Source organism: Alternaria arbusti (assembly GCF_024043155.1).
Source record: "Alternaria arbusti strain BMP 1465 chromosome Unknown scaffold_20, whole genome shotgun sequence".
Taxonomy (NCBI): domain Eukaryota; kingdom Fungi; phylum Ascomycota; class Dothideomycetes; order Pleosporales; family Pleosporaceae; genus Alternaria; species Alternaria arbusti.
The window spans coordinates 138,411-164,217 of record NW_026249960.1 but is presented as its reverse complement, the minus strand read 5'-3'; the positions used below and the strand labels follow the sequence as shown (position 1 = coordinate 164,217).

Genomic DNA, 25,807 nt, shown 5'->3' with positions numbered 1-25,807 from the left:
ACGTGACAATGCGCGTCGAGTCAGCTTGGACGTTGGACGTTAAAATCCTGTGTAGTCAGTGTGGATGCGTAAGATTACGGCAGCATCTGTTGAAGGGAGCCCTGTTTCATAAGAGGGGTGTTGATGACGTTGCGCAGGGTCGGAGATGAGCCGCCTTGGTGTTTGCAGGATGCTAAGGGATTGCGATGGATGGAAACACTTGTTTAGCGAGATGATGAGGGTGGCCAATGGCGGCGTTGGATCGCCAGGGAGGAGAAAGTACCGATGCAGTGGCAGATCGCGGCACTGGATGGATGCGTGGTCGCCTGGAAACGGCAGAACCCTGGTACAGGAGCGCAGGGCGAATGATGTGTTTATTGATTGTCCTATGCGTTGTTGTTTTGGCAATCTTGTGCGGCCACGGGGGTTGGAGGCCGTTGCACAACGACTATCAAGGCGGGTAGACCTCGATCAACCTCGATCAATGACCTCGGGATCACGGGGATAGCAAGTGGGAGGAACCTTATATTCACGTGGCTGGAAGCTTATCGCCCGGCAGCCGACGTAATATCGCAGTAGCATGGCAGTAGTGGCTTTGGGTGTCAGGCAGAGGCGCGTGGCGGCCGTTCGCAGGACGGGGACCGAGGGGCAGCGAAAAAGCAGTTCGCAGCTGCATTGGAGCGGGTTCGAGTGCGTGCGCGGCGATGCAAGCAGACGGGCAAACCTGTAATCACTTGGCCTTCCCTGTTCACCAGGCGGAGCAACGGAGTGAAGCGAGGTCAGATTAGCCCGGCCAGGCCTGGGTCAATGCAGGCGGCGTTCAGCCCAAGCGACACGGGCGCTGACTGGTGAATGGCCTTGCTATGGCGCGCGCTGGGCGATGTGACAGGGCTGCACATGAATCAACTCTAGTCGGCTTTCTCTTGCTACTTGTAATTAAGACGTCTGCACAGTCCGAGTCGTCGATGACAACTACACATATGTACCCGCTGAGCTGAAGTGCTATGGGGGAGGATGGCCCTACCGGCAATGCAACACAATGTCTTCCCTGCGCCAGGCTCCCCTGCTGAAGGGAAACGCGACATTTGGCCCGGTGCGGGTGCAGGTGCAGGCTCAGACACGGCAAAAAGGCGCGCTGATGATTCGCGCCGCCTGCGGAGGGTGAAGGACTCGAGGGAGCAGCTCAAGAGGAGGACGAGAGCACGCGGCACCAGCAACGCCACCATCGACACGACGACGAGCAACTCGACCTCGGCCGGCCGCAGCTACACGGTTGCGAACGTCCACAACGGCGTCATATACCTGAGGTACGTCGAGATTGGTGTTGATGTTCTACAGCCACCAGTAAACATCATGAACATGAGGAAAGAGCGACCAGTGGACGCAGCCCGCGAGGAAGGCGCACGTCATGCCTCACATGATCCCATGCCTGACCAACCTCAACACCAACCATCCGTAGATTCGTAGACTGACACCCCCAGACCTGTAGCCCGTCCTGGAAACCAGCGAGGCCGTCAACCAGACCCCTTCGTCTTCCCGCCCCAGACGCCGCCCGACAGCGCAACACTCGACAAACTCCGCCCGCTGAGCAATGAGTGGGAGCAGAGTCTCTACGGCTCGCGAACACCCCATTCGGAACCCACACCGCCGCTACCGGACCTGAGCGAGGGCAATGCCTTCCAGCAGCACTCCCAGGCCGATTCCGCTGGACGCCCACTCGCACACGCGCGCTCGCACTCGTTCTCCACCGTCGACGACCACACGGCCACGACGCTCAGCCACGAGCCGGGCACCTTCAAGGTGGTGATTGAGCGCCCGTCGCACATGCGCCCCAAGACGGCAGACACGTCGTTCCCGCTGCTGCAGGTCCCCATACCGCATTACCGCTTGGGCACTCCGCGTTTCAGCACACGGGGGACCGCCGACCTGCGCTCCTCGGTCTACACCCGAACCTCAGGCGCCGACGACTTTGCGAACTCGCTCCTGACCCCACAGCGAGGGGTGCGGCAGTCGTTCCTGTCGTCGCGCCCTCGATCAGACGCCTACTCGCCCGTCCCCCACCGCTTCCGCGCCACTATGGACCGCCCGCCAATGCCCCCTTCTGGTCCCTCTTCAGCGCGCGTCTCCCACATGCCTATTAGCCCCCGGCTCTACGACGCCCTCACCACCAACCCCGACGACCGCGCTGTTGTGCGCTTCAACGCCGACGGCGACATCCTCGCAGCCACCCCTTCACGACTCGTTGCGCACATCACTTCTCCCAGCTTCCTGGATTACGAACTCCTCTCCGACTTCTTCCTTACTTTCCGCGCCTTCCTCTGCACCCGAGACCTCGTCGCATACCTCATCTCCCGCCTACGATGGGCCGTCGACCGCCAAGACGACTTTGGGCGCATTGTCCGTGTACGCACCTTCGTAGCCCTCCGCCATTGGATCCTGAACTACTTCGTCGACGACTTCATGCCCTTCTACTCCCTACGAACCAACTTCTGCGACCTTGTCAACAGTCTGTACAACGATCTCCGGAACCGAGAAGATGGAGGTGGGGGTGACATTAAGATTGTCGGGGAATTGAAGAAGTGCTGGAGGCGGACGTGCGCATTATACTGGGAGATGGAAGACCACATTGGCCAGAACTTTGCGGACGACGAATTGCTCCCGGGCGGACACGATGGATCGCAGGCAGCATACGAAGAGCCTCCACCACCAATTCCATTGCCCTCGACTCCTCCACGAGCCAACATCCGGGACACAAAGGAGACCATCGGCTCAAATCCAAGCGACCACTTTGCCAGCCGGCATATGGACTGGGCGCAGAGAGCACGGCACACGCCGCAGAACTCCATGAGCTCGCCTTACATTTCGCAAGAATACGAGAACCACCAGATACCCCTATCGCCCGCCAGTGAGCAGAGCATGCACGTACTATCATGTTCAATACCCATGCGGCACAAACACGATCAGGCCGTCGAGCTTCCCCTGTACCCCCACCCAGTACCAGTCACCAACCCAGCTCCCACAGGCACCGCTCGCCTGACAGCTAGTCCACAACAACCAGCATCCATCAAGAACGCTCACCGCCCATCGCATGGCCACAAGCGCAGCGGCAGCTTTACCGATGCTCTTCGAGACAGCAGGGCGCCACTATCCATTCCCAAAAACGCACCCGCAGATTTTGCCATGTCTGCTGTCACGAACATGCCCGGCACACTAGTACGTGGTGGACTCTTCCAGCCCAGCTCTCCATATTTCGAGGTCAGAGCTCTACGCCCTTCACGGTCTCAGTATCTGCACGACATCGAAGATGCAGAAGCGAACGAATTCCAGAGACCCGGGCATGCGACTTCCCCAGGCATGAAGAAGATCTTCGGCAGTGTACGCCGCGCGTTAAGCACCCGGCAGCAAATGAGTCCAAGCCCTCAATTAGGTAGCGTTGGGCAACAACGGCAGCCGCCATACGTGCGAGCCTCCAATCCGGGCGCCATGTCTTCCGTCTCTATCTCAGGAGGCGTACACAAGCGACGTCCCACTCGACCAAAGCCCCAAGTGCGCATTGATGTCCTCGCCGCCGCAGTTGCAGAGAGTTTTAGAGCGGCTGTCCAAGAGCAACTTGAAAGTGAAAGTCAGGAACATGGTCTTGAGCCCCCTGATCTCGGTGGATTCGAGTTTGAGTTCGACAGGCGTGGTACTCCAACCCGGCAGGAGCGCCAGAAAGCACAAGACCCTCGCGTACACAGCGCCATCACCAGCGGCAGCAAGTCGATAGTGATCATTGATGACACCGGGCCACCGCCCGTGCCCGTCATATCGGACACCCTGGTACCCGATCTCGATAAGGTAGCAACAAAGCTGGACAGTCATCAGCAAGAAGAGGCAAATAATGAGCAATTGGCTAGTGAGCCCGTTGCCCCAGTAAGGCATTCTGAGCTCTACGACGATCCAGAGCCTCGCCCAGCAACAGCAACAGAAGAGCACCGCTATTCGCGAATGTCGACAAGACGACCCACCACCAGACAAACAAGGAGGTCTATCTCTGCGGGCCCAGAAAGGATGCACTCCTTCCGACGCCGGGGGTCGGCCAAGAACTCCCTAGCGCGGGCAGGCTCTCTCCGCCGACATGCATCATACAACAGCGTGCTTAGCAGACGTCAAGGACCCGCGAGTATTGCTACATTCCAGACCATGTCATCAGATAACGATCCCTTCTTCCTCGACCGCCAGCCAGCGCCTGATGCTAGCGGGCCCGGACGCCAGCTTCGTAGGCGTCCGGGTGGCGACCTTCGCGCTGCAGGAAACATCCATGATCTCGAACTATCGCAACGCCCACACTCTACCGGCTCAGTCTCTAACCACACGCATTCGGTCACAAACTCGGTTATTCTACGATCCGATCGTTTCAACGACCCAGAAGCAGAAGCCCAGCCCGTCACAGAAGGGCCAGCCGAAGCTGAGGTCCCAAAGAAGCCCATCTCACTAGTAGATACACACTCTTCGCAGCCCAATTTAAGACCGTCCTTCGAAGCCGAAGTAGCAAAGCTTGCTGCTCTTCCTGACGATACGGACGACGAAGGTGGTGTCGAGTCGGCTCTGATGAAGCTGGAGGGCCGTTACGAGAAGAAATCGCCCAGCATTCCCTCCCAACGGACTACTGTTGAGCTAGACTACTACCGCCCGACAGGCGCTGATCAACAACGCGCACGAGCTGATACCTTCGACCAGGGAGGGCGTCCCGAAACCGACGACGTCTTCCACCGTCCACTGGCTCCTCCAGAAACAGACGGACAAGAAATGTACCGCCTCTCCGCTGAGAACTTCAACCGCCGTGTACCTGCGGTTCAGTCTGTTGGGGAGTCGACCGACTCGTATTCCTCAATACCTCTTCTAGACCGGGGCTTGAGTCAGATTGAAACCCCCCAGCGAGGACATACGCTTGATACCATGAGGTCTTCCGCCAAACCGTCTCCTCTGCATTTCGCTAGTGTCTCGCCACACTCTGAAGGCCCACCGGGAACATCTTCGTCGATGGAATCCTCTATTGACTACGTCGTTGAAACAGAGAGCATGAAGCAAATACCGCCGGGTGGCACGTTTCCAAGTACAGCCTACCCGCGCGAATCGTTCTTGCTTGACGAAGACGAGGATCTCAGTGACAGGAGTTCTGCTGGAGGAGCGAAGTCAGGTCGTGACAGTCACGGCGTGAGGAGTTTCTTCGACGACGAGCCGGCAACACCTGAGGACGACCCTGACAATCTCACGCATCCTATGCGCCACCCTCCAACACCGCCTCTAACGGGTAACCGATTGAACGACGAGTTACCTAGCTCAACAGTGTTCGACCGAGGGCTGCCAACACCAGGCCTTACCCCGACCGTCTCTCGCGCGAACCAGCAGCCGTCCACACAGCCTGTGCAGCTTGCTGAGTCTCCCGCTGATCTAGAAGGTCCTCAGCAGAGTGCAGCTCCGACTCGGACTGCACATTTGCCTTTCATCTTGGCCCATGACTCCGAAGTCCTCGCTCAGCAGTTTACCATTGTTGAAAAGGACGCATTGGACGAGATTGATTGGAAGGAACTTATCGAGTTGCGCTGGAAGCAGTCCTCCCCGCAGATCCGCGACTGGGTACAATATCTCCGAACGGAAGAGGCCAGAGGCGTGGATGTCGTCATTGCGCGATTCAACCTTGTTGTCAAATGGGTTGTATCCGAGGTCCTGCTCACCGAGGATATTCATGAGCGTGCGCGATGCATCACCAAGTTTATTCACATCGCAACCCACGCGCGACGATACCGCAACTATGCTACCATGTACCAGATCGCGATCGCCCTGATATCGAACGATGTATCAAGCCTCAAGAAGACATGGGCTTTGGTTCCCGCAGCCGAGGTGCTGGTCATGACAGAGTTGGAAGCGCTTGTTCAACCGCTGAAGAACTTCCATAACCTGCGGCTCGAAATGGAAACAGCAACTGTAGACGACGGTTGCATTCCATTCATCGGTGAGTAACGTGCTCCAACAGTCGCCTTTCCAAAAGCTAACAAACCACCAGGCGTTTACACCCGTGACCTCATCTACAACGCCCAAAAGCCCGCCTTCATCGACGCCCCACCCGCCGACGGCGAACGCCTCGTCAACTTTGACCGCCACCACACCGCCGCCACCATCGTCAAGAACCTCCTTCGCCTCCTCGAAGCCAGCTCCAAATACACCTTCAACGTCGAACCTCACGTCCTCAGCAAATGTCTCTGGCTCGCTGCCCTCAGTGACGAGGAAATCACGAGACGCAGCCGCCAATGTGAATGATTAGATACCCCCCCTCCCTCTTGCTTTTCTCCTCCCTACCATCGTACTTGACGGCGTTTGAGCGAGCGAGCGAGCGAGCAAAGTGGAACTTCTCATGCCGAGGGTTTTCCTTGTATTGTCTTTGTCTCTCCATTTCCCTCTTTGCTAATACCCCATCCAACATCTCGGCGCTAATTGGTTCTGGCGCGAATGCATCAACCCGACACGATATTACGACCTTTATTATCATATCATACCACCTCGCTGTTTGTTTTTTGAGCATATAAATGAGTTGCCATATGGAACTCGTAGTCTACTGTCTAGTTACCTTAGAATCTAATCAAGATGTGTGCCGGATTGAGGTACATGATATCGTTTGAAGCGTATTAATATATGTCGAGATATGTATGGCACGAAGCTTTTGTATGCATTTCCACTGCATTGCGCTAGATCGTGGATACTAATAATAACGTAATCGGTCGACATGTTTTGTGCATGTGTCTCGTTGTGTTTTTGTCATCCCGTATCTGTAAGGCTGACTCTGCCCTCTAGTGCGGGCACTAAGTGTTCACGCGACGCGAACCCCAGACCCATCAGCCACAACATATCCACAGACGCCTTACTTTCCTTTCGGCACTGCGCACATGGGTTGGGTCTCCATGATGGTAATACACTGTCCTCCTCAAGAATACTGGTCGATGGAGGAAATGAAGAGGTTTCGCCATTTACAAATTCCCCCTGCCCCATGACCCCCCATCGCGTCCCAGCGCCGTTGGTAGTCTCCCATCTCAGCCTCATGATCGCATCAGCCACAACATACCCACCCACGGCAGCACGGCATGACCTCCCTCTGAGCGCAGCACCACACACGGGATTAGGCCACCATCATGGCACTCCACTACCACCCACCGTGACATATCGCCTCCGCGATCGCACATCACATCACATCACCTATGTGCGCCTTGTTTCCGCCAACCGTCCTGTTTGTTCGTCGTACGCGGTTGTACTCTCGCGAGTTCGTTGGCGATCCTTGAACAGACGATCGTTCTTGAATGCGACTCGCGCTTCAGCAAGCTTTGAACACCTGATCGCATATCTGGCATATCATGGCTAGTATGAGGAGGGGAATGTCTAATACTCCGCCGCCGATTACGGTTGAGGATACGGCGACGGGAGAAGGGCCGCTGCCGAGTCCTGAGATGGAGGGTGTGAATGGTGAGTTTCCCCAGGAAGAGAAGAGAAAGAAGAGGAGAGGATAGGGAGAAGAGACGTGGTAAAGAAGAGCTATGATAGCGTGGACCATGATACCCATTGGTCCCTGAAAGTTACCAGGTTGGCGTTGCGCTGGCAGATGTCGCGCTTGCTGGCTGTCAGGATCCCTAGCTAACGTTTAGAACAGCCCCTCGAGCCTTTACCACGTCTACGCCTTACTCCCACGAACACCAACAGTCACATTTACGGCACCGAGAACCTCCGAAAGGCACGTTTGGCCACCGTCGCAAGCACAGTCCGAATCTCGAATGGCGGCAACCATGGACAAAGGAGAGCTGGTCACAGGGCCGCGTGCTGCTCATCGATTATGTAGCAAAGGAACACTCAGCGGAGGGCAGGCGGAAGATCGTGGCACAGGAGTTCTCCGACATCGACAGTCTGCGCCGGTTCTACCGCAAAGAGGATCTCTCAGCGCAAGCAGCATTGCGCGTGATCCACGTCCAAAACGCCAGCTGGGCGACACGCTACCTGCTCCGCAAGTTCAACATCGACGCCACGGACGATCTGGTAGGCACAAACTTCGGTCGCTGGGCCAGCTACGAGAAGCCTCAACAACGCGGCGGCAAACCTGTCCTTAATGGCCGTACATTCCGCGCTCAACGCGATCCCTGGCGCGGCATCTCGCGCGCTGCCTTTGGAGCCGATTACCTCAAGTCCTACGATAGGAATACGCACATTCCTCGGCCGAATAATAACAAATCCATAATGGAGCTCAATCATTACGACGAGACGGATCAGCCTCGATATGGACACGACGTATATGTGCAGCGCTTGAGCTGTTACGTTCAACTCAGCGACGGAACCCCAGGGCAAGCCGTCGACCCCGATATACCGAACCCATACGACGAGGAAGCGTGGGAAGAGTACATGCGGTTGAAGAAGAGTTACGGCAACGTAGATGCGAATGAGCACCAGGAACGTTACATCCCCAAGCTCCGGTCTCTCGACAACGGAAACACAATCATTCTTTTTGAGAACTCGGTCACAGGCTCCGTCAAAGATACCCTTATCGGCGCGCGACAAGAACTCGAGTCTCGTTGGAGACGACTATCCTTCTACTTGCCCATGGAGGAAAACGATGAGACGCTGACGGCGGAGTGTATGGATTTCATATTGCAGGACGTGTTCAAAGCGTTGAGTTATAATTGGCAGAAGTTCCTGGCTGTTTGCGAGACACATGTTGGGATTCTGGAAGACAAGAGTGAGCATTCACCTCCACCTACCGCTCACAAGGAACTATACTGACCACTATTCCACCCAGTCTATGAGAACCCCGCCGACGAATCCCGCGCCCCCGAGCTCTGGAAAAACAGCGCACAATGGCTCAAGGTCGAACGCCTCATATACATCCACGTCGACGTAATCAAGGAAATGGTCACGCATCTCCACGACCTAGCTGGTGCCGATCCAAAAGAATCTTCAGACCAGCCCTGGCTAGGGTCCGTACCAGACGAACTCGACAAGTTGACCGGGCAGTGGGAAAGAGATGTCATCCTCCCCACGACCGCTCTATCAGATCTCATGTACAAGAGTGTAGGTATTAGGGATGCGCGACACTCTTTACAATTAGGCCTGAGTATGTGGCGTCTGAGTTGGATAACATTCATGTACGTCCTCCTTCCCTCCTCCCCTCTCAACCATCTACCTCTGTCAAGAAACTAACACACCCACCCCAGTTTCCTCCCCCTAACCTTCACAGTCGGTTTCTTCGGCATGAACGTCTCCACCTTCTCCGAAAACCCACCCCTAAAATGGTGGTTCATAGTCTCCATCCCCGTGCTCGTCATCGTCCTCATCCTCTGGTACGGCGTAAAACACAATCTCGCGACGCAGCGTCAGAACCCCATGCGGAGAGGCGTCTACGAGGCGCTGTACCATGAACTTGCTACTGCGCAGCCCAGCCTGTGGAGTCGCAGTGGGCCGCGCGATGATGTTGTGCCTGTGGGGTGGTGGGCTGGCTTCAAATGGCGCCTCATCACGCGGTGGTTTGGCGAGGAGAAGGTTAGGCCCGGGAGGAATGTTGATGGTAGTGGGAGTGCGACTGGTGATGGAGAGGATTTCGGTGTCGTCGGACGATGCAGAAGGGCGTTGGCGAGACGCTGGTTGGGTGAATTGGCCGTCATGCCTATCCCGCAGCATCCATCCTCCTCCCACCACGACAACAAACCAATCCCCTCATCTTCCTCCCAGCGCTCCAGCAGCAGGAGCTCTGTAAGGAGCGAAGTGGCGTCGTGTATGCTTACTACCACCGCCAACACTGCCAACACTACGTCGCAAGAGATATCGGATAAGAAACTTGGTGCTGTGGCGCAGTTGGCGAGGGTGGCTACGCCGGTTGCGCTTGCGGATGCGGATCCGACGGCTGCGTCCAGGATGCAGAGAGCGAGTAGGAGGGACGGGAGTAGTTTGAGTCCGGATGGGAGGAGGAGGGGGAGTGGGACGAGTAGTGATGGGGGGGTTATGGTTGAGGAGAAGGGGGGGAGTGGGGATGAGAGGGAGGGGAGGGATGGGGATAGAAAGAGGGTGAGGGGGTTGGATGTGCCGAGTAGGAATTAGGGTGGTAGGGGGGTAGAGTGGATCGTGAGAATGGGTTGTGGGGTTGATTAGGTTGGGGAATGTGAAGATGAGAGACGAGATGGTGGATTTGCCGCCGGTTTTGCCGAATACATGATCTCGCGTCTTCAACTTTTGATGTCCCATGGACATCGATGCCAGATACCATAACTTTTGATCCTAGTCCCAGCACGCGCCCGGCATATAAATACCCCCTTCGCAGCCCTCTCTTTCTTTCCTTCATTACTCACTTCCTCCTTTGTAGGACCAAAAATCACGGCGTGGCGCCCGATGGGTGCGCTGCCTCCTCTTTCTCCAAAACCAAGACTTGAACACAGCCATGTCCTGCGTCCTCCTTCTTTCTTCCAAAATCACAACCCGGTGAACAAATGACAGTTCCTCCTCGCCTTCTCTGGATCGGTCTCGAAAAGGCTTTGGCAGAAGTACATGTCTCGCTTCTTCTTCCAAAATTCCTCAAGGTCTTCTCAATGACTGTTCTTTCCGCCTTCTCTGGACCGTATCTAAAAAGCACAGTGGTGCATGCCATGTGCTGCTTCTTCCTCCAAAAACCGTGGAGTGCACTGTAGAATGACTGTTCCTTCCGCCTTCTCTGGGTCGATCTAAAAAAACTGGAAGTCTAGGGCATGTGCTGTTTCGTCCTCCAAAACCCGCGAGGGGAATACACATGGCTGTCTCTGCCTCCGTCTCCCCTGGACTTATTCAAAGTTCCAGGTCCGCCTGTTATGTGCCGCCTCTTCTTCCAAAAATTGTCACAACAATCAATCATGATTGTCTCCTCCGCCTTCCCTGGGCTTGTCCAAAAACACCAATTGCGAGATGAATGACTGGCTCCTTCGCCTCTACTGCGCACATCAAAAATCGTCTTCCCCGAGACTATGTTCTGGTTCTTCCTCCAGAAATGTCTTGACCGAAGTCAAATGACTGTTCCTTCCCTCTTCTAGATCCGAATCTACGAGGATATAAGTAAGCTATGAGCGAGCTTTGAGTTTCTACTTTCTTCCTCAAAAGCTACCTTGGACTTTTTCTACCAAAACTGCGAAGAGCCAGCAAAATGTTCTGCGTCCTCCTTTCTTCCTCTAAAAGCACTACTCCTTACCCGGATGGCTGTGTCTTCGGCTTTCCTGACTCAACATAACAGGAGCCACTCCCGATGAGCCAGCTGGAACTGGACTTTCCTATCCAAAATAACAGAGAGAGTTTGGCCATGGGTGTTTCTGGTCTCCAAAAGCTACTTATATTTCCGTTATGGAAAGACCGAACAGTCATCGGCTCCAGTATATGTCAGCGTCCTCCTCACGCCCACTGTATTCGACCTAGCGCAATCACCCATCCCGCATATATAAACCTCTATTACTGCGCTCTTCTTCTCCTCATACACTCACATTCCTCTGCGTGAGACTAAAAACCAATCTTGGTAATTCCATGGGTGTGCTGTCTCCTTCTTAACTCCAAATGCAGCGTGAAAGCTCACATGTGCTGCTGGCTCTTTTCTCCAAAACACCACTAACAGCTACTATGTGGCTTGCTCGTATCTTCCCCTTAGAATACCATTTACTATCACACCATGGCTGTTTTCTCCGTCGTCGTTCTGGATCTAAAATACAACAAAACTCTGGCATGAGCCAGATGCAGTGGAAGTTGCTCTTTCAAAAACGCCAGCAACAAGCACATGTGTCCTTTTGGCTCTCTTCTCGCAATCACACCGGTGGATAAAGGCGCTGTATCAAAAATCCGGCAGATTATTTATATGAGTGTGGCTGACAGTGTCCTTTCTCCCACTTGCGAAAACGCGGACGTTTCTTTTCTTGGTTCTGTTGGTCTCCTCTGGTGGTGGGAGGAGGTATAAAAATCTCACGGGTGGTGGACTATTTTCTTCTCCCAACACACTTTTACTCCTCTTTGTGGAACAAAAACTGGAGGTTATGTCATGATGGGTCTGTCGCTTCCTGTCTTTCTCTAAATACCCACCCTGACGGTGACATGTGTTTGTCGTTTCCTCGTCTTCTCGAATTCTGCGGTGGATTTCGTCATGCGTGTGTCGCGACCTCTTTCTCTGCAAAACATTAAACCGAGAGAAAAATGAACTATGTGCTGCGTTGTCAAATGTTCCTCTAGAAATTGCTGAATAGCGGTACCATGATTGACGATTTGTTTGAAAGTCACACAAAGCTCCAGAATCATGTGCATACAAAGCCCATGGATTGGCACTTCCCAGAGAGCCCAAAAAGTCAACCATGATAAACCGACCGTCGTCGCAAAAGACCAACGCGAACTTCAACCAGCCTTAGCCGCAGAAGTAATACGATCAGGTGAGGTCTGCCCAGAAATGATGTTACCTCAGCCCCGTGGCGACTGTAACAACGACCAGCAACTAAACAGACTTCTGGTCGAGAAATGACGTTCCTCGCACCACCATCATGGGGAAATACGAGAGCGCACCTAGCGTCTCCACTGTGGCCATGCTGGCAAAACTGGTAGACTAACTGCATAGCGGTGGCACACTCACCTAATCAGCTCACAATCCGAGCTATGGCCTGCAACCAATATCTTATCGTCCGTCCATCTCACCCTAGAAGACGGTGAAGGAGCACACTGTTCGCATCGTGGGAGAAGGGCATAAGACGTTGACGCCAAATATAGGCCACGGGTGGACCGTGATGCGCGCGTTGTGGTTAGTGGACGGGGACAGCCTTGTCGAGCGTTAGTGCGTCATGCTGTAACGGGCATCCTCGGCTGGCGATCTCGGCGCAAAGTGACGTCTAAATGCCCGAACGAGTAAACTTTCTCCGTCCGCACGGCTAATAGCCGTATTGGCGATTGATTAATCGGCACGACTATGCCTTTGGCCGTGGGTTGGGGGCTCGTGTTGATGAGATTGGGGATTGTATATTAGGTCTTCGTCGCGTCTTTCGTTTTGCTGTACTCACATCCTCACACACTCACGCCTCACACCTATCTACATCTAATACCAACCCACCAAACCCACCAAACCCACACACACAAACCGCAACCATGGTCTCCTTCACCGCCCTCGCCCTCCTCGCCTCAACCGCCATGGCCGGCCCCGTCGCCCGCCAAATCGCCATCCCAGAAGGCTGGACCTGGCAAGTCGAGAACTGGGAGGCCGGCTGCTCCCGCCAGGGCTGCTACTACAACTTCAACATCACCGTGCCGAGCGTACCCGAGGGTCCCGCTGGCGTCAAGGCATACTGCCACGGCTACGAGCAGGGCTACGACCAGAGCTTCATGATTCCTTCTGCATACGAGAACTGCCAGCTGCTTGAGGGTGTCAACAACGGTGTTGCGGCTAGGCTCTCTGAGAGGGTGCATGATGGTCAGGGTCTTGGACCTAAGGAGATTGAGGTTAGCTTTGAGTATGGCGCGTATGGTGACCGGTAAGTTTTGTTCTCTATCTTGGGGTTGTGAGAGCATGTAGACTGACGATGTTATAGCCCTGCGTACAACTTCTCCGGCACCCATGAGGCTAGGTACAACCAGTTTGTCACCTACCCTCTCAACTTCACCATCACGCCTACCAAGGTCTTCGGTATCGCATAGATGGGGATGATGTGGAGATTATGAAGATGATATCCTTCTGGAGTTCTATCAAGACGAATAGAAACAGCATAGAATAATGTTAATGACTGCAAGATGCAACAACTTGGAAATTTCGTTCTTTACCCTGTATGCCTTGTGATGGTCGTTATTGATCCCTCTCTTCCGGGTGAACATGGCACGAACTGCTGGCAAGACACATGATGTCTTTCGTCTCTTGGCGGAAAAAGGTACATAAGCTCCACGAGCGCCGGTCTCTCTGACTTCTACATCATCTTTCTACAAGTATTACCAAAAAAGACTAGATCAAAAATTATGATCTTCTGGTCTGCACCAAAAAGAAAAAACCAACAACGCTAAGCCGATGTGCCCGCTCTCCAAAACATACTAAGGCACGATTATGTTCCACTGTCTACTCGAATCTAAAAGATGGAACTACTTGTTCATGGCTGGCAGTTCAAAATCACTCACCATAACGACATGTTGTGAGCATCGATTGGAGTACCAGATAGTACCCAAACAACGCCCATGGCTTCCGTGAGTGGGAAAGGTGCCGCTAGGCAAAGACGTATAAAGCTACTCCTACGATTGCTTTCTCGTCTTCAACACAAATCTTCCAGCTATACACAACTAAAAACTACATGCTAACGAAATGATGATCTTTTCCCTCGTTTCCAAAACCTACTGACTCGACGACATATTGCACGACACGATACCCATCCGCTTTCCCTCCCGGCTAAAACGAGTGTCAAAAAACATGGTATTGAAACCAGTACGTGGATACCAGAAAACAGCTGTACCACGGTTCATGTCTGTCGTCGCGTCGAGAAGAAAAAACAATGGCAAGATATTCATGTTGTCTGCGTGCGACGGTCGAAAGATTTGAAGGTTGTGAAAGCTGTTTCCTCATACTCCTGGTTCCAATCTATAGTGACTACGAAACTACAAGATTGCTCCAAGAGACAGGCTATGGCTTTCCCCCGTGGTTTCTCTCGAAGAATACACCGACATATGGTACTTGAGACCAGCATCTATCTCCGAGCAACATCATGGGTACCGACGGAGCTTCAAAGTCATCCAAAATGTCGTCATGTGCTTCTCGAGGCTGCGCAGTCGCTAGTACGATATTTAAAACACGGTTCAGTCTACCTGGTTGCTTCTTTCCTTCGATATCACCGCACTGCTTTGCATACTAAAAGGCTGTTGGTTGCTATCGATGTGTTCGTGCGAGCTCGTCCCGTAAAAAGCGGAATCTTCGGTCGCATGTGTTCAGACTCACACAGCATAGCGAAATGCTCTCCAACTATCTATTCCAGAGTACCAAACTACTTGTCGTGTGTCTTGGAGCACGCAGTCACGAGATTACGTTGGCATAGAGTATAAAGCGCTCCTTGTGACTGCTACTCCCCCTTCTTCCTGGTATCATTTTCGTTCTCGTTATTCAACAAAAAAAAAACTCATTCACTTACGACATGTTTCTGGGTCCCTCTTCTCAAAAAATCGGTATGAGGTCAAACAGTTTCGGCGAGAAAAGCAACTATCATCACAACCATGGTATCTGCGTGGCAAGACTAAAATCTACGACACGGGACTATCATGGATTTTGTACACTCTCAGCGGTGCTATAAAACAAGTGCTGTGTCTTTTGTCTTTCCTCTCTTTTTCCGACCACCACACTACGTTCCACCAAAATACGAAAACGCAGACAACAACGTCCATGATTCGGCGACTCGATCCTTTGCAAAATAAGGAGAGAAAGGCGGCATGTCTCAAAACAACAATACACGCTTTGCATGGATCCTCCGCGTCGCCAGAAACGAAGATTTGGTATCGAAATCGGTAGTACAAAACTTGCACAAATGGTTGTCTGCACGGTTGAATGTGACCGACAGAAACATATGTAACAGCTTTTCAATAGCTTTGGGCCTAGAGTGTTGCGTATAAAACCAGCTTTTGGCGGCCTTATCTCTATCCCTCTTTACTTCCCTACCAAAGAGCAGTGTTCTCCAAAATTTATTGATTGTGACCACATGTCTGTCGGCCTCCTCCTACCCGTTCTTTAAAAATGGCCACATACATTCCGATGTGACAGAACCGCTCGTTTGAGAAAGCCCTTCAGCTTAGATGTCACGACGACAGGCTTCGATAGGGCGACCAAAACGATACTATCAACGACTTACGGCCAAAAGTTAAGCAAAATGAAAAGATGAACTCTGGCGACGAGTCCGCTGTCGACACCCGACGCGCCCGACGATTCTGGGGTATTTATACCCCTCTCCTCCTGTCGAGTTGTTCTTTCTTATCTACAACTCTCGCCTCGTGCGACCAAAAAGTCCGGTATCCGCCCTGATGTGTCCGCCTGTCTTCGTCGTCTCTACTAAAACAGAAACCCCTACATCCTATGTCTTTGCCTCTCTTCTTCCCCGCGACTCTTCCTATTAATCGTTCCAAAACAATCCAAAAAGCCCAAGATGTTCCGCGGAGTTGAAAGGGGACGAAGAGGACACCAAGAAGAACGACAAAACACCGGATGGTACGGTTTGACAGTGATCAATCTACATGAATTTTAAAGAGAGCTGCGGTACGACTACTTCACTACCTCCTTCATGCCTTGGTCTCATTAGATAAAAGCGGGCTGCTGGGTGTGGGCGGTCACGCAGAGTGATGCATACGTCTTTTGCGATGTCAATAACGAAACTAAAACGGAGATCATATGAATAAAATCGGCTGAGCTACGGTGGCATAGGATCTGTCTTATTTCCTGTATTTATATCATGAACCTTTGCAAAGATTGTTCTTACCCAATACTATGCATGTAGTCGCCAGCAGGCAATGAAGAGTTTATAGCGGAGAATGAAAGACGCTGTGTCGTCTGCAGTATCGTATCGCAGAACGAAGGTTGTATCTATATGATTGTGATCGTGTATTTCCCATCATCATCCACGGATTCGTACTCCAACCATGACTCGTTCTTGAAGTGTGAGAACTGATTCAAATCCAACGATGTGTTATCCTTGAGAAAATCTTGGAGCATCCCCACCCTTCGGAAGTGGCCGCGCGTCACTTTCGTGGGCGTGAGTAGGAGACCATAAATAATCCTGAACTCGTCAATGAAGAGAAACAGGCAGTGTAACTGAAAAGTCGGAGGGCGAAGATCGAAGTTGAAGTCCCAGGCTCCCATGCTGTTCCACTTGCCGTCACAATAGATTTCGAAGTTCCCCTCAGTCGCTGGGTATGGCTGTTTCGTCCCAAAGTCGCGGTGCAGCTTGATCGTTGCCAGGTAGCCGGATAATTTCATCACAGCACTAGTGACCGCACCTGTTCGGTCCTTCGTCGCGGTCTCGACGTCGCAAGAGACAACATCGACTAAACGTCTATCTTCTCTTTGATACCCGTGCGACTTTATCGGGCCATCCAGACAAGCCCATGACCACGAAGGTGCCCGGTAAGGGATGGGCTCTTGGATTTCGGGGAACGCAGGCTCCAGATTTCTCTCTCTCGACCAAGCTAATCCTGAGATGAGGTCAAAACTCCAGAGGCCTGCGCAGTACTCAATATCAAGAAGCCGCTCCATGTACTTTGCGACACCCGACAAAGCAATCAATTTGTCGCTTGGAAATGTCAAGTTGCACGCATTGTACTCTTTGACGAGCTGCATCCACGCTCCCCCAATTCGAGATTTGTTGAATGCGAGATATTCAGCCACAGAGATACCTGAAGGTCCGTTGTAATAAGTACTCTTTGATCCAAAGATATCATAATTCGCAGACTGCCGTCCTTTTAGGGAATTCGTCGACATATGTATTGGTAGCCCGGTAGGCCAGGTCTCACAGGCTAACAGGCCGTGACACTCCCAGAACATCTGCGTACCACAGAAATGAAGCACTCTAGGGGCCAAAATATTCTCCTGAAAGACCCATGCGCGACGTTTTAAAGGCATACGTCGGAAATTGCTGTTCCAGTAGTGCCAATCGTAAATACAGTAATTGCCGTTTGGAAAATCGGTCCATGCAGTCTGAACTGTGCATGGCTCAACAGTCGAAGCTCTCTCGTGAAGAAAGCCAACATCGCTATCAACAGCTATACTGGCGGCGATGTTAAGGAAGCTGTTGCGATAAACTTGACTCATGGATCCTGCTTCTTGCTGCCAATCTTTTGTAGAGTCTTGGAAGATACAGAACGTGTCTATCCATAACAGCTTGATACCAATAGATTGCGCAACGAGCATAGCATCCTGGAATGTCTTTGCCAAGTCAGTGACCGCTACGCCATCTCTGAAGCGTTGGAACGATTCCGATGTGAGTCTGAGTGTTTTGGATTTCCCCCAGCAGTGGCTAAGTGTTGCATATTGTGAAAGCGTGCTGTCCAGTTCAGATGATAATCGCAATCGTACTTTAGTAGCTTCTGGCTCGCCGATCTCGAGGAGACGCGTTGGGCGGTATGGGGTGGGCTTGACTAATGCGTGCGATGTTCCAATGATTGTGCGCTTGCTCCAGGGAGTTATTGGACAGTCGCTGTGGTATACCATGCATTGGCCTAACCAAGCTCTGGCACACTCCATGCTAGCAGTCCAGTCTGAACAGTCGTATGGCTTCGCTGCACCAAAACTTCTGCCGTATCCTGATCCCAATGTCAGCACATTTTACTCGGTCATGACGATATGCGCGTACCGGTTGTGGGCTCGCAGAAGAAGTTATAGTATCGTATGTCACGGTCTACTTTGGCTGTAAACTCCAGGTTCCCGGTGCTTGTATTCTCAATGAGATGGAATTTGAACGTCGTTGAGAATTGGATGTTCTCCGAGCCTGGCAGTGACATGCTAGGGATTTCGTCACAGAAAACAAGACAGATGTCACAGTGCTCGAGGGCGGAGCGCTGCAAGCTTTCAATGGAGCCATGATACTTAGGGTCTCCCCAGAGGAATGGAACCTCAGGGTCTCCTCTAGGAAATGAGCCTCGGAATATATTGAGACATACTTCGCACAGCATAGTGAAGGCCTGCCGGGAGTGACAGAGGTAGCTTAATTCTGGAGTAGCCAGAAGCGCAACATGCCGTAAGATCGATCGAGAAGATTTGTTGAAGAGAGGGTCCAGGAGGAGAAGAGGCGTATTGTAGTGAAGAGTCGTCTTGTTGTCGAGAGGAAGAAGCTGGCTGAGGGTTGTTAAAGCGGGGTCAGCTACATCAAGAAAGAGTGATTACCCATTCCAGCCTCTTACGTCAACATGTCTTACCTGGCACCAGACAGGAACGACGTAACTCAAATCATCCGGATTCACGGCCTGAGCGTTTTCTGTAGACCCTCCCATGCAGGGAAAAGGCTGGACAATCACCTCTACAGGGTAGATATAATCTTTTTAGTAAGGCTAATTTGACTCCTCATCTCTCAAACTCATGTTTTCGTAGTAATATAGACTTCAGCGCACCTGTTTAGCTCTTTCACCGTGTGAGGTGATCTAGTACACTTCTGTCACTCACAAGTCAAACCTTATACCTAGCGTCTCACGCTCTTGCCTCAGGTTGACACTCCAAACCCACCTTGGCAACCGCCACCCGTCCCCGCCATCGTACGACCTCGTACATCACTTCATCTCGCAATCAATGCGCCAATCACTAATCATCTCCTCTACTTGGAACAACCTTTCCTCAGAACAGTCGATACTGGTATACGTAATGGTATTCATTGAGGGGTATATTTTACGCTATGCTACGCTACGACAACTACAAGAAAATCTGTAGTGGGGGGATATATGTTACAGAAAATGGCTCGCTCAGTGCATATTCAAAGTGGGAGGGAACGTGTGTGTGTGGGTGAATACAAGATATGATGGAGCCCGCGGAATACTTCCTGCCATCAAGAGAAAAGATCGTGGGACGCCGTCCGTGTTGTTGCTCATTATGTCTTTACGCGTCCTGTGCGCGAAAGGTTCCTCCATTGCGACATTGTATCCTCGTGTGGCCGTCGTCATCTCCTGCCGTTCGGTCCCCATGGTGGTGGCTTTGTGCTGTCTCTCGGAAACAGTCCATAGTTGTTGGCGTCTGGCGCTGCGTTGCCCCAATTGCCGACGCTACTTGTTCGTTTACTTCGTGTAGGTTGTCGCGTGATGTTTCCGGCCACTTCTTTTCTGTTGATGTTGAAGACGCTTGTAAAGCCAAGAACTTCAGGTCGGTCGAGGTCGAAAGGATCGGACTGTCGGACCGTACGACCAGTTGGCATTGGGGTGAAGAAGTTGGTGGCGGGCCTGCTCGGTCCTGGTTCTCCGAAGAACATATCAGAGTCGCGAGAGGCGAACGTGGAGGTTGCATCCACGGTCGATAACGCGTTGAAGCCTGGTAACGCCATTGATGAACGGCGGGTATGGCTTGGGAGAACAGCCTGGCTGGGAGCAGGCGGTGCATAAGGTGGATCTCGGAACGGGTTGTCGGACGTGTAGAACGAGGACACAGGATGTGAGCTCAGGGCCGATACTGAACTTATAGTACGTGTATGATGATGAGTCGGTACTTGAGCCCAAGCTGGCGCAGCTCCAGGTGGGTCCTGGATAGATGCGAAAGGATCTCTGGGTTCCGTGTCGGCAGCAGCAACAGGGACCTGCGGTGTGACAGGCGCGCTTCGAGGATCCGGGTTGAGTACCAGGAGCGTGCTTTTTGGGTCGGCGAAGGGATTTGGCGAACCTGTGTCTTCGACGATTCCTGGAAATCGGTAATTTGATGAGATGCTGCTCGGCTTCTTCCGGAGCAGATTCCTCTCGCTCTTCTTGCTTGACATGCTGTTGCTGGAACCTGCGCGCTTGACACCGAAGAATCCTTGCGGCTCGCTGGTTGATCGACCTCTGCCATTGGAGTCCCTCGAATATACCGAACCAACGCTGGCTTGCGCAGCATGTCGTTGGTAGGGATTGCTAATCGGGCCGGATTGGCTTCCTTTAATCCTGGCAACAAATGCGCCCACCCCGCTGGGTATCGTCTTCAACCTAGCCAGGAAACTTGGGCCTGACTCTTGCTTCTCGTTCCATCGCACGGGCCGCGACTTCCGTTTTCGCAAGCAGACGAAGAGCAATACGCTAATCAAGGCCAATCCAGCTACGCCGCCAAAGACACCCCCGATTATGCCTCCTATGTTTCCACCGTTCGCAAAGGTCAACGGGCTGTTGTCGCCAGAGTTTCCTTGTTCCGGTGCAATTATGCCAGCCGATCCTCCGGTCGGTGTGGAATCTACTAGCGAAGTAGTGGGCTGTGGTTCTGCGATAGCCGGCGCTTCTGTCACAGACGGTTGTGCATTCGTGTCGGTTTCTATCGCCAGCGGAGGGCTCGCGTCCGATGTGGCACCTTCGGATATCGCCGGAGCTGTGAAGCGAGCCGGTGCGCGCGAAGATGCAACGAGTGACGTTGGAACAGCTATTTGTTCTGTGTCAGAAGTTGTTGGTATGGGACTTGGAGGCGGAGGCGGAGCCGAAGACACCGCCACAGCAACCTGTGAAGCCGCAGCAGCTTGCGAAGACACAGCCAGAGGAACAGCAGCGGCCGGGGAAGACACTTCCGGTGCCGCTTGAGTTTCTGGCTGCTTCTGAGCCGCTGCCGTTGCACGGGCTGAAGATGCGAGAGCCAGCGGTGTCACCCGCTCCGAAGATGTAGGGGCCGGGCTACTCGTACCTATCGCGGACGTTGCTGCTGCTTCCGTCGTAGATGTTGTAGGCACTGCGGGGGGCGGCTGTGCTGTCTGTTGGGCAGACGTAGTCGGCGCTGGTGCCGGTGCCGTTGAAGAGGGAGGAGGTGGCGGAGGAGGTGCTTGGCTGGTGCTGGTCTCTATCTTGGGTGCCGCCTCAACGGTCGTGGACGAAGTGACTTGGGGAGGGGCGGCGGCTGCGGATGTTGCTGGAGTCGTCGAGGTTGTAAGGGCCGTTCGGGCCCGAGAACGAGTGCATCGTCTCCCGTTTACCGTCGTAATGGACTCTTGAGGGGTGGCCATGCGAGCAGTAGCTCATGGAAAGAAACGCCGACAAGGGCTCAGAAGGAGAGACGAAGAGAAAGGATACAAGGCGCCGCGGACGCTTTGTGCATATTAAACTGGGAAATTGGAGTTTACCGCTACGTGATGCTGAATGAATGGTTAACGAAGAGAGGTGTTAGTAGGCGTTCGAAGAACGTCCGGGTGGTAGTCAACCGTTGGCACAGTATGGTGCGCTTGTATCCGTCTGAAACGCGGGCGGCTTCACATCGCGCTTCGAACAATGCACATGAAGCGCGCTGAGCCTCGCACACTTGAGCGGCACCGGCCTGGCCGTCTCAACCGACTGCCGTGCCGCCCGACAAAGCACTCTGGCAGCCATTCTCGCGGACGCGATGACATATGTGACGATGCGCGATGGGGTTGGATAGATGGAGTGTTGGAGGCTGGTGCTGGTGTTGCGCACCTGGCGGGCAGGCGTCCCCAGCACGTGACTGAACACCAAAAGCAACTCGAAGATGGAAAATACTTCTATTCGACCTCTCGCATCTTCCAAATCGCTGAGAGGCATCTTCCTAGTCTGCCTTGTCATCCCATGATTCATTTGGCCCCAGTGGCACCACTTGACAGTCGCCTTCGGGGCAATGCATGAACGTGCTCTTAGAGTTTAGGTGGCTACGCCGCGCGTGGCTTGCGGAGAGGAACTGTCACAATACTCATGTCTGGTTTTCCTGAAGTGTGATATAATGCATCAATATCATATTGCATGCTCGCGCAAAGCTCTAGCAGAGAGTCGCTCGTGGGTGTGGAGACGTTGTTGCGTTGGGTGCGCACGTCCGGTTTGAAGATCCGCGGCCCTCGCTCGACTTCGACATCCATCGCCGATTCCATCACGCCCCTAAGCATCACGGTCCTCGTACCACGACCCTGCGATAATGTTCAGCTTCAGCGGTGAGTATTCTTCTCATTGGTTTGCTCTTGGTTGAGCGCTGTCGTCTCTTCGTCTCGCGCAGAGGTCTTGTCTGCCCGCTCGAAGTGGACCTCGGGAGTCTACGCCAATAACATCATCCCGAAGCTTGGTTTACCATGGCATCTGAAATGGCCTTCCAAATTCGCATACATGTTTTCTTTCTTCTCGGGTTCAGCTGCTTGTTGTGGTAGCTACTTGGCATGCTTCTGTCAGTCAAGTGGGTATATATTCCACACATGTTTCGTCTGAGACGTGCGGCGCACGTGCAATATTGTTGCTGATATAGGACAAATTGTTCATAGGCAACCTACTTGCGGGGCAGCATGATACGCAGAAACAGAGGTCGCCACCCTCGAAACCGACACCCGTCAAGTTTCCTTCCCTTGAGCCGCCCGAGCCGTCAATAAACACGTTGCCAGCCACCTGGACCCAACCAGGAGCAAGGATATCAGAGCACTTTTTGCGACTCAAGAAGCCGTCTGATGTGAGTGAAGAGACCTTGGCCTTGTTGAATGTCACGTTCCAGCCCCAATGTGACTTGGAAACATTATTGTCATCCTTGCCAAACAACGCAGAGTCATTCCTGCCCCCAACCTCCTGGTTAGAATCACCGGGAGAGAACGACGCCGCAACCAGTCCTGATACCCCGGCCACACTCTTGAGCAATGGCAGAAGGATACCAGATCAGAGAGAGTTCTATGTCCGAGCGAGAGAACTGTTCTTCAAGAATGCTGATGCTTACTCAACACTCACGCGCAAGAGTGTTGGAGATCAACCACAGCTTCGACTAGCGCATTTCCGAAAGTTCTGGGAAGGTCTTGACAACTTGGCTTATTACTGGGATACCTCACTAGACGAATATCTTCCGCCAGTGCAAGAAGCTGGCAGTGCTAGCGGAGTGGCAGTGGTTTCAAGCTCCCCGCAAGAGTCCACAGATGCCCAATGTCAGGACGCCAAACGTGAAACTGATTCGAATCGAATATCCACAGCGAGGCCAGGGTCTCGCACGCCTGAAGAAGAGGAACCTCGCAAGAAGGCCAAGGTTGAAGATGCTGAAAGTGGACAGCGACCAGCCGAGGTCCAAGGCGCCAATGGCTCCAGCGCCGCACCAGTGAGTGCACGTGTGCCGTCAAATACTCCAAACCGCATACTACCAGCTCGGGCTGCACCACCCAAGGCCCCCTGGGCTGTGAATATGGAGTCTCAGAACAAGGTAGTTGATCTCTCAAACGGGTCTTACCGAGGCTATCGTATCGGGAGTGGTGCCGAGATGCCTGATCAGTACCGCATTGATTGCGTGCGTGCTTTCATAGAGCCGATTGCATGGGCTTTTGGTGTGACACTCTCACCACACCGCCGTCCTCCCGTCCTCACAATTGAGCACATTAGATTTCCTGTTCGCATGAGCTCCGTCGCTTGGCAAGCACCTCAAGATAGGGTTAAGGCCAGGCATGGCTATATGGAAGGTCCGGTATTGGGGGTACAATGCAGGGCAGACGTTGGCTTTGGACTGACAGGAAACCTGAAGAAGCAATCTAATCTTGATGCTGTGCGCGAGTTAGGTGGGTTGCTGTTGCTGGCACAAGAGAGAGCTAGAGAGGGGAAAGAGGAACGAAGAGGCGGCGAGGATAGATGGTGGACAACGAAAGAGCGGTGGGGTGGAGGACCCGGAGGGGAGGTTGGCGAAACAACTGGGGCGATCGAGATACTGTCTAAAGATGCAGCGTCCAAACCTGAAGCAAAGCCCACCGACAGAAATCGTGACGGATCCAAGGCTCGCCGCAGGCCGTCACCAGCAGAGATTTGGAAAACGTTGCGACCTGGAAACCCACTGTGGGATCCAAAAGTGACCTACAAGGCCATCGGCAAAGACAAGAGTGTTGAGTGGGACGATGTAGGGCTTCGTACTACAGCTCTAGGAAGCTCATTCCGCTGATCCGACAATCTAGGTCTTCATGGTATCGTCATTGAACCACCACATCAGCCTGTTAAAGCTACGCATACATCCGGCTTATCTTGAGTACATCACCGAAGGTAGACTGCCCAAAGAAGCGCCAACAGACTCCGACTGGTTTTCCCCAAAGCTCCAAAGAACAAGATGGTTTGATCTGTTTAACGTTGATGACCGTACTGAGGCGATGAGGGGCATCTGGGGTGTAATGGCCTATCTCATGCGCTCAGATAAGACTGATCCCGCTGATCCCGCTGGCGTTGCTACCAAACAGTGATAGCTCGCTGTCACCGGTGTGGCTCTTATTGAAGGGACTGAATGGCCAATATGGGACGACGTGGACTTGTGAACCTCAAGCCCCGAGATCTATGCTAGAATCTCATCACTTCCAAAGACCGGAGATGCTCGGGGCGTCTGGCATAGCGTACACTCCTTCTACCTATTCACGACCTAAATTGTCCCCAAAACTATCCTGTTCGGTTTCCCACTCTTCAAGTCATCTACATGAAACGCTGAGGTAGATCCACGAAGGCCAACATGTTTGGTGTCACGATCAATCTAGAGCTACACCTTTGCTGCGCTTGCTCCGCGACCGATTCTGACCTGGACGAAGTACCGTTGCGATTGTGATACTACCAAAACATTTCTCTTCTAGGTAAGCCATTTCTCCAACGCACTCAAAGCTGCACAGCAAGCTACACAAGATACTGCGCAACGATGCGGGCATCTTTTTCTCAAACTCGCGTCGGGCTAACCAATCCCTGCACACCAAAGCATAGCCGCCCAAGACGGCAAAGCTAATGCAACGAGGCCACAACGTGACTGGCGCGTTGTGTTTCTTCCACAATTACACGCACATCTGTATTGCCGTTGGTCGAAACTTAGCGTTTGAACGACCAATGGCGCAATCTTCTAGTGCGACCGTGTCACTAAGAATATCGACGTTCCTCCACCAACAATCTTGACTAAGCTCCGCCTCGTTTGGTAGAACTGTGGCGTTTTTAGCCAGTCTGTACCCAAGGGGCGCCTGACGCAGCCATGTAAGGCGCCTGTCAGATTTCGACGTATTTTTCCGCTTGGTGGTAGCTCGAATGCTGTTGGGCCGCACAAGGGCCTACGACCATCGACTGATGTGCAGCACCACCCTGGACCCACTCATCCCCAACAGCACGTCTACGACCTCCAAGAAATGCTCACAAGCTTCAATCTGTTACACTAAATCGGCGTATCTTCCCAAGTAGAGGTCGTATCAACAAATAGCATGTGATGGAGGAAGCTCCA

General features: G+C 53.0%; 5 protein-coding genes across 5 annotated transcripts; 4 read left to right on the top strand and 1 right to left on the bottom strand.

Moving 5' to 3' along the window:
* Positions 1 to 1,008: 1,008 nt before the first annotated feature.
* J4E86_010135 (uncharacterized protein) lies at positions 1,009 to 6,279 on the top strand (the record flags this gene model as incomplete). Its single annotated transcript, XM_051450635.1, has 3 exons — positions 1,009 to 1,286; positions 1,461 to 5,974; positions 6,026 to 6,279. The coding sequence occupies 3 exons, from the start codon at positions 1,009 to 1,011 to the stop codon at positions 6,277 to 6,279; spliced, it is 5,046 nt and encodes a 1,681-aa protein (XP_051298150.1).
* Positions 6,280 to 7,364: 1,085 nt separating this feature from the next.
* Positions 7,365 to 10,086, top strand: J4E86_010134 (uncharacterized protein; the record flags this gene model as incomplete). Its single annotated transcript, XM_051450634.1, has 4 exons — positions 7,365 to 7,473; positions 7,739 to 8,731; positions 8,792 to 9,137; positions 9,207 to 10,086. The coding sequence occupies 4 exons, from the start codon at positions 7,365 to 7,367 to the stop codon at positions 10,084 to 10,086; spliced, it is 2,328 nt and encodes a 775-aa protein (XP_051298149.1).
* Positions 10,087 to 13,116: 3,030 nt separating this feature from the next.
* Positions 13,117 to 13,662, top strand: J4E86_010133 (uncharacterized protein; the record flags this gene model as incomplete). Its single annotated transcript, XM_051450633.1, has 2 exons — positions 13,117 to 13,499; positions 13,557 to 13,662. The coding sequence occupies 2 exons, from the start codon at positions 13,117 to 13,119 to the stop codon at positions 13,660 to 13,662; spliced, it is 489 nt and encodes a 162-aa protein (XP_051298148.1).
* Positions 13,663 to 19,622: 5,960 nt separating this feature from the next.
* On the bottom strand, positions 19,623 to 21,626 carry J4E86_010132 (uncharacterized protein; the record flags this gene model as incomplete). The annotated part of the gene is made up of 1 exon (XM_051450632.1): positions 19,623 to 21,626. The coding sequence occupies one exon, from the start codon at positions 21,624 to 21,626 to the stop codon at positions 19,623 to 19,625; it is 2,004 nt and encodes a 667-aa protein (XP_051298147.1).
* A 1,149-nt stretch (positions 21,627 to 22,775) lies between these two features.
* J4E86_010131 (uncharacterized protein) lies at positions 22,776 to 24,803 on the top strand (the record flags this gene model as incomplete). Its single annotated transcript, XM_051450631.1, has 3 exons — positions 22,776 to 22,796; positions 22,916 to 24,469; positions 24,525 to 24,803. The coding sequence occupies 3 exons, from the start codon at positions 22,776 to 22,778 to the stop codon at positions 24,801 to 24,803; spliced, it is 1,854 nt and encodes a 617-aa protein (XP_051298146.1).
* Between the last annotated feature and the right edge of the window lie 1,004 nt (positions 24,804 to 25,807).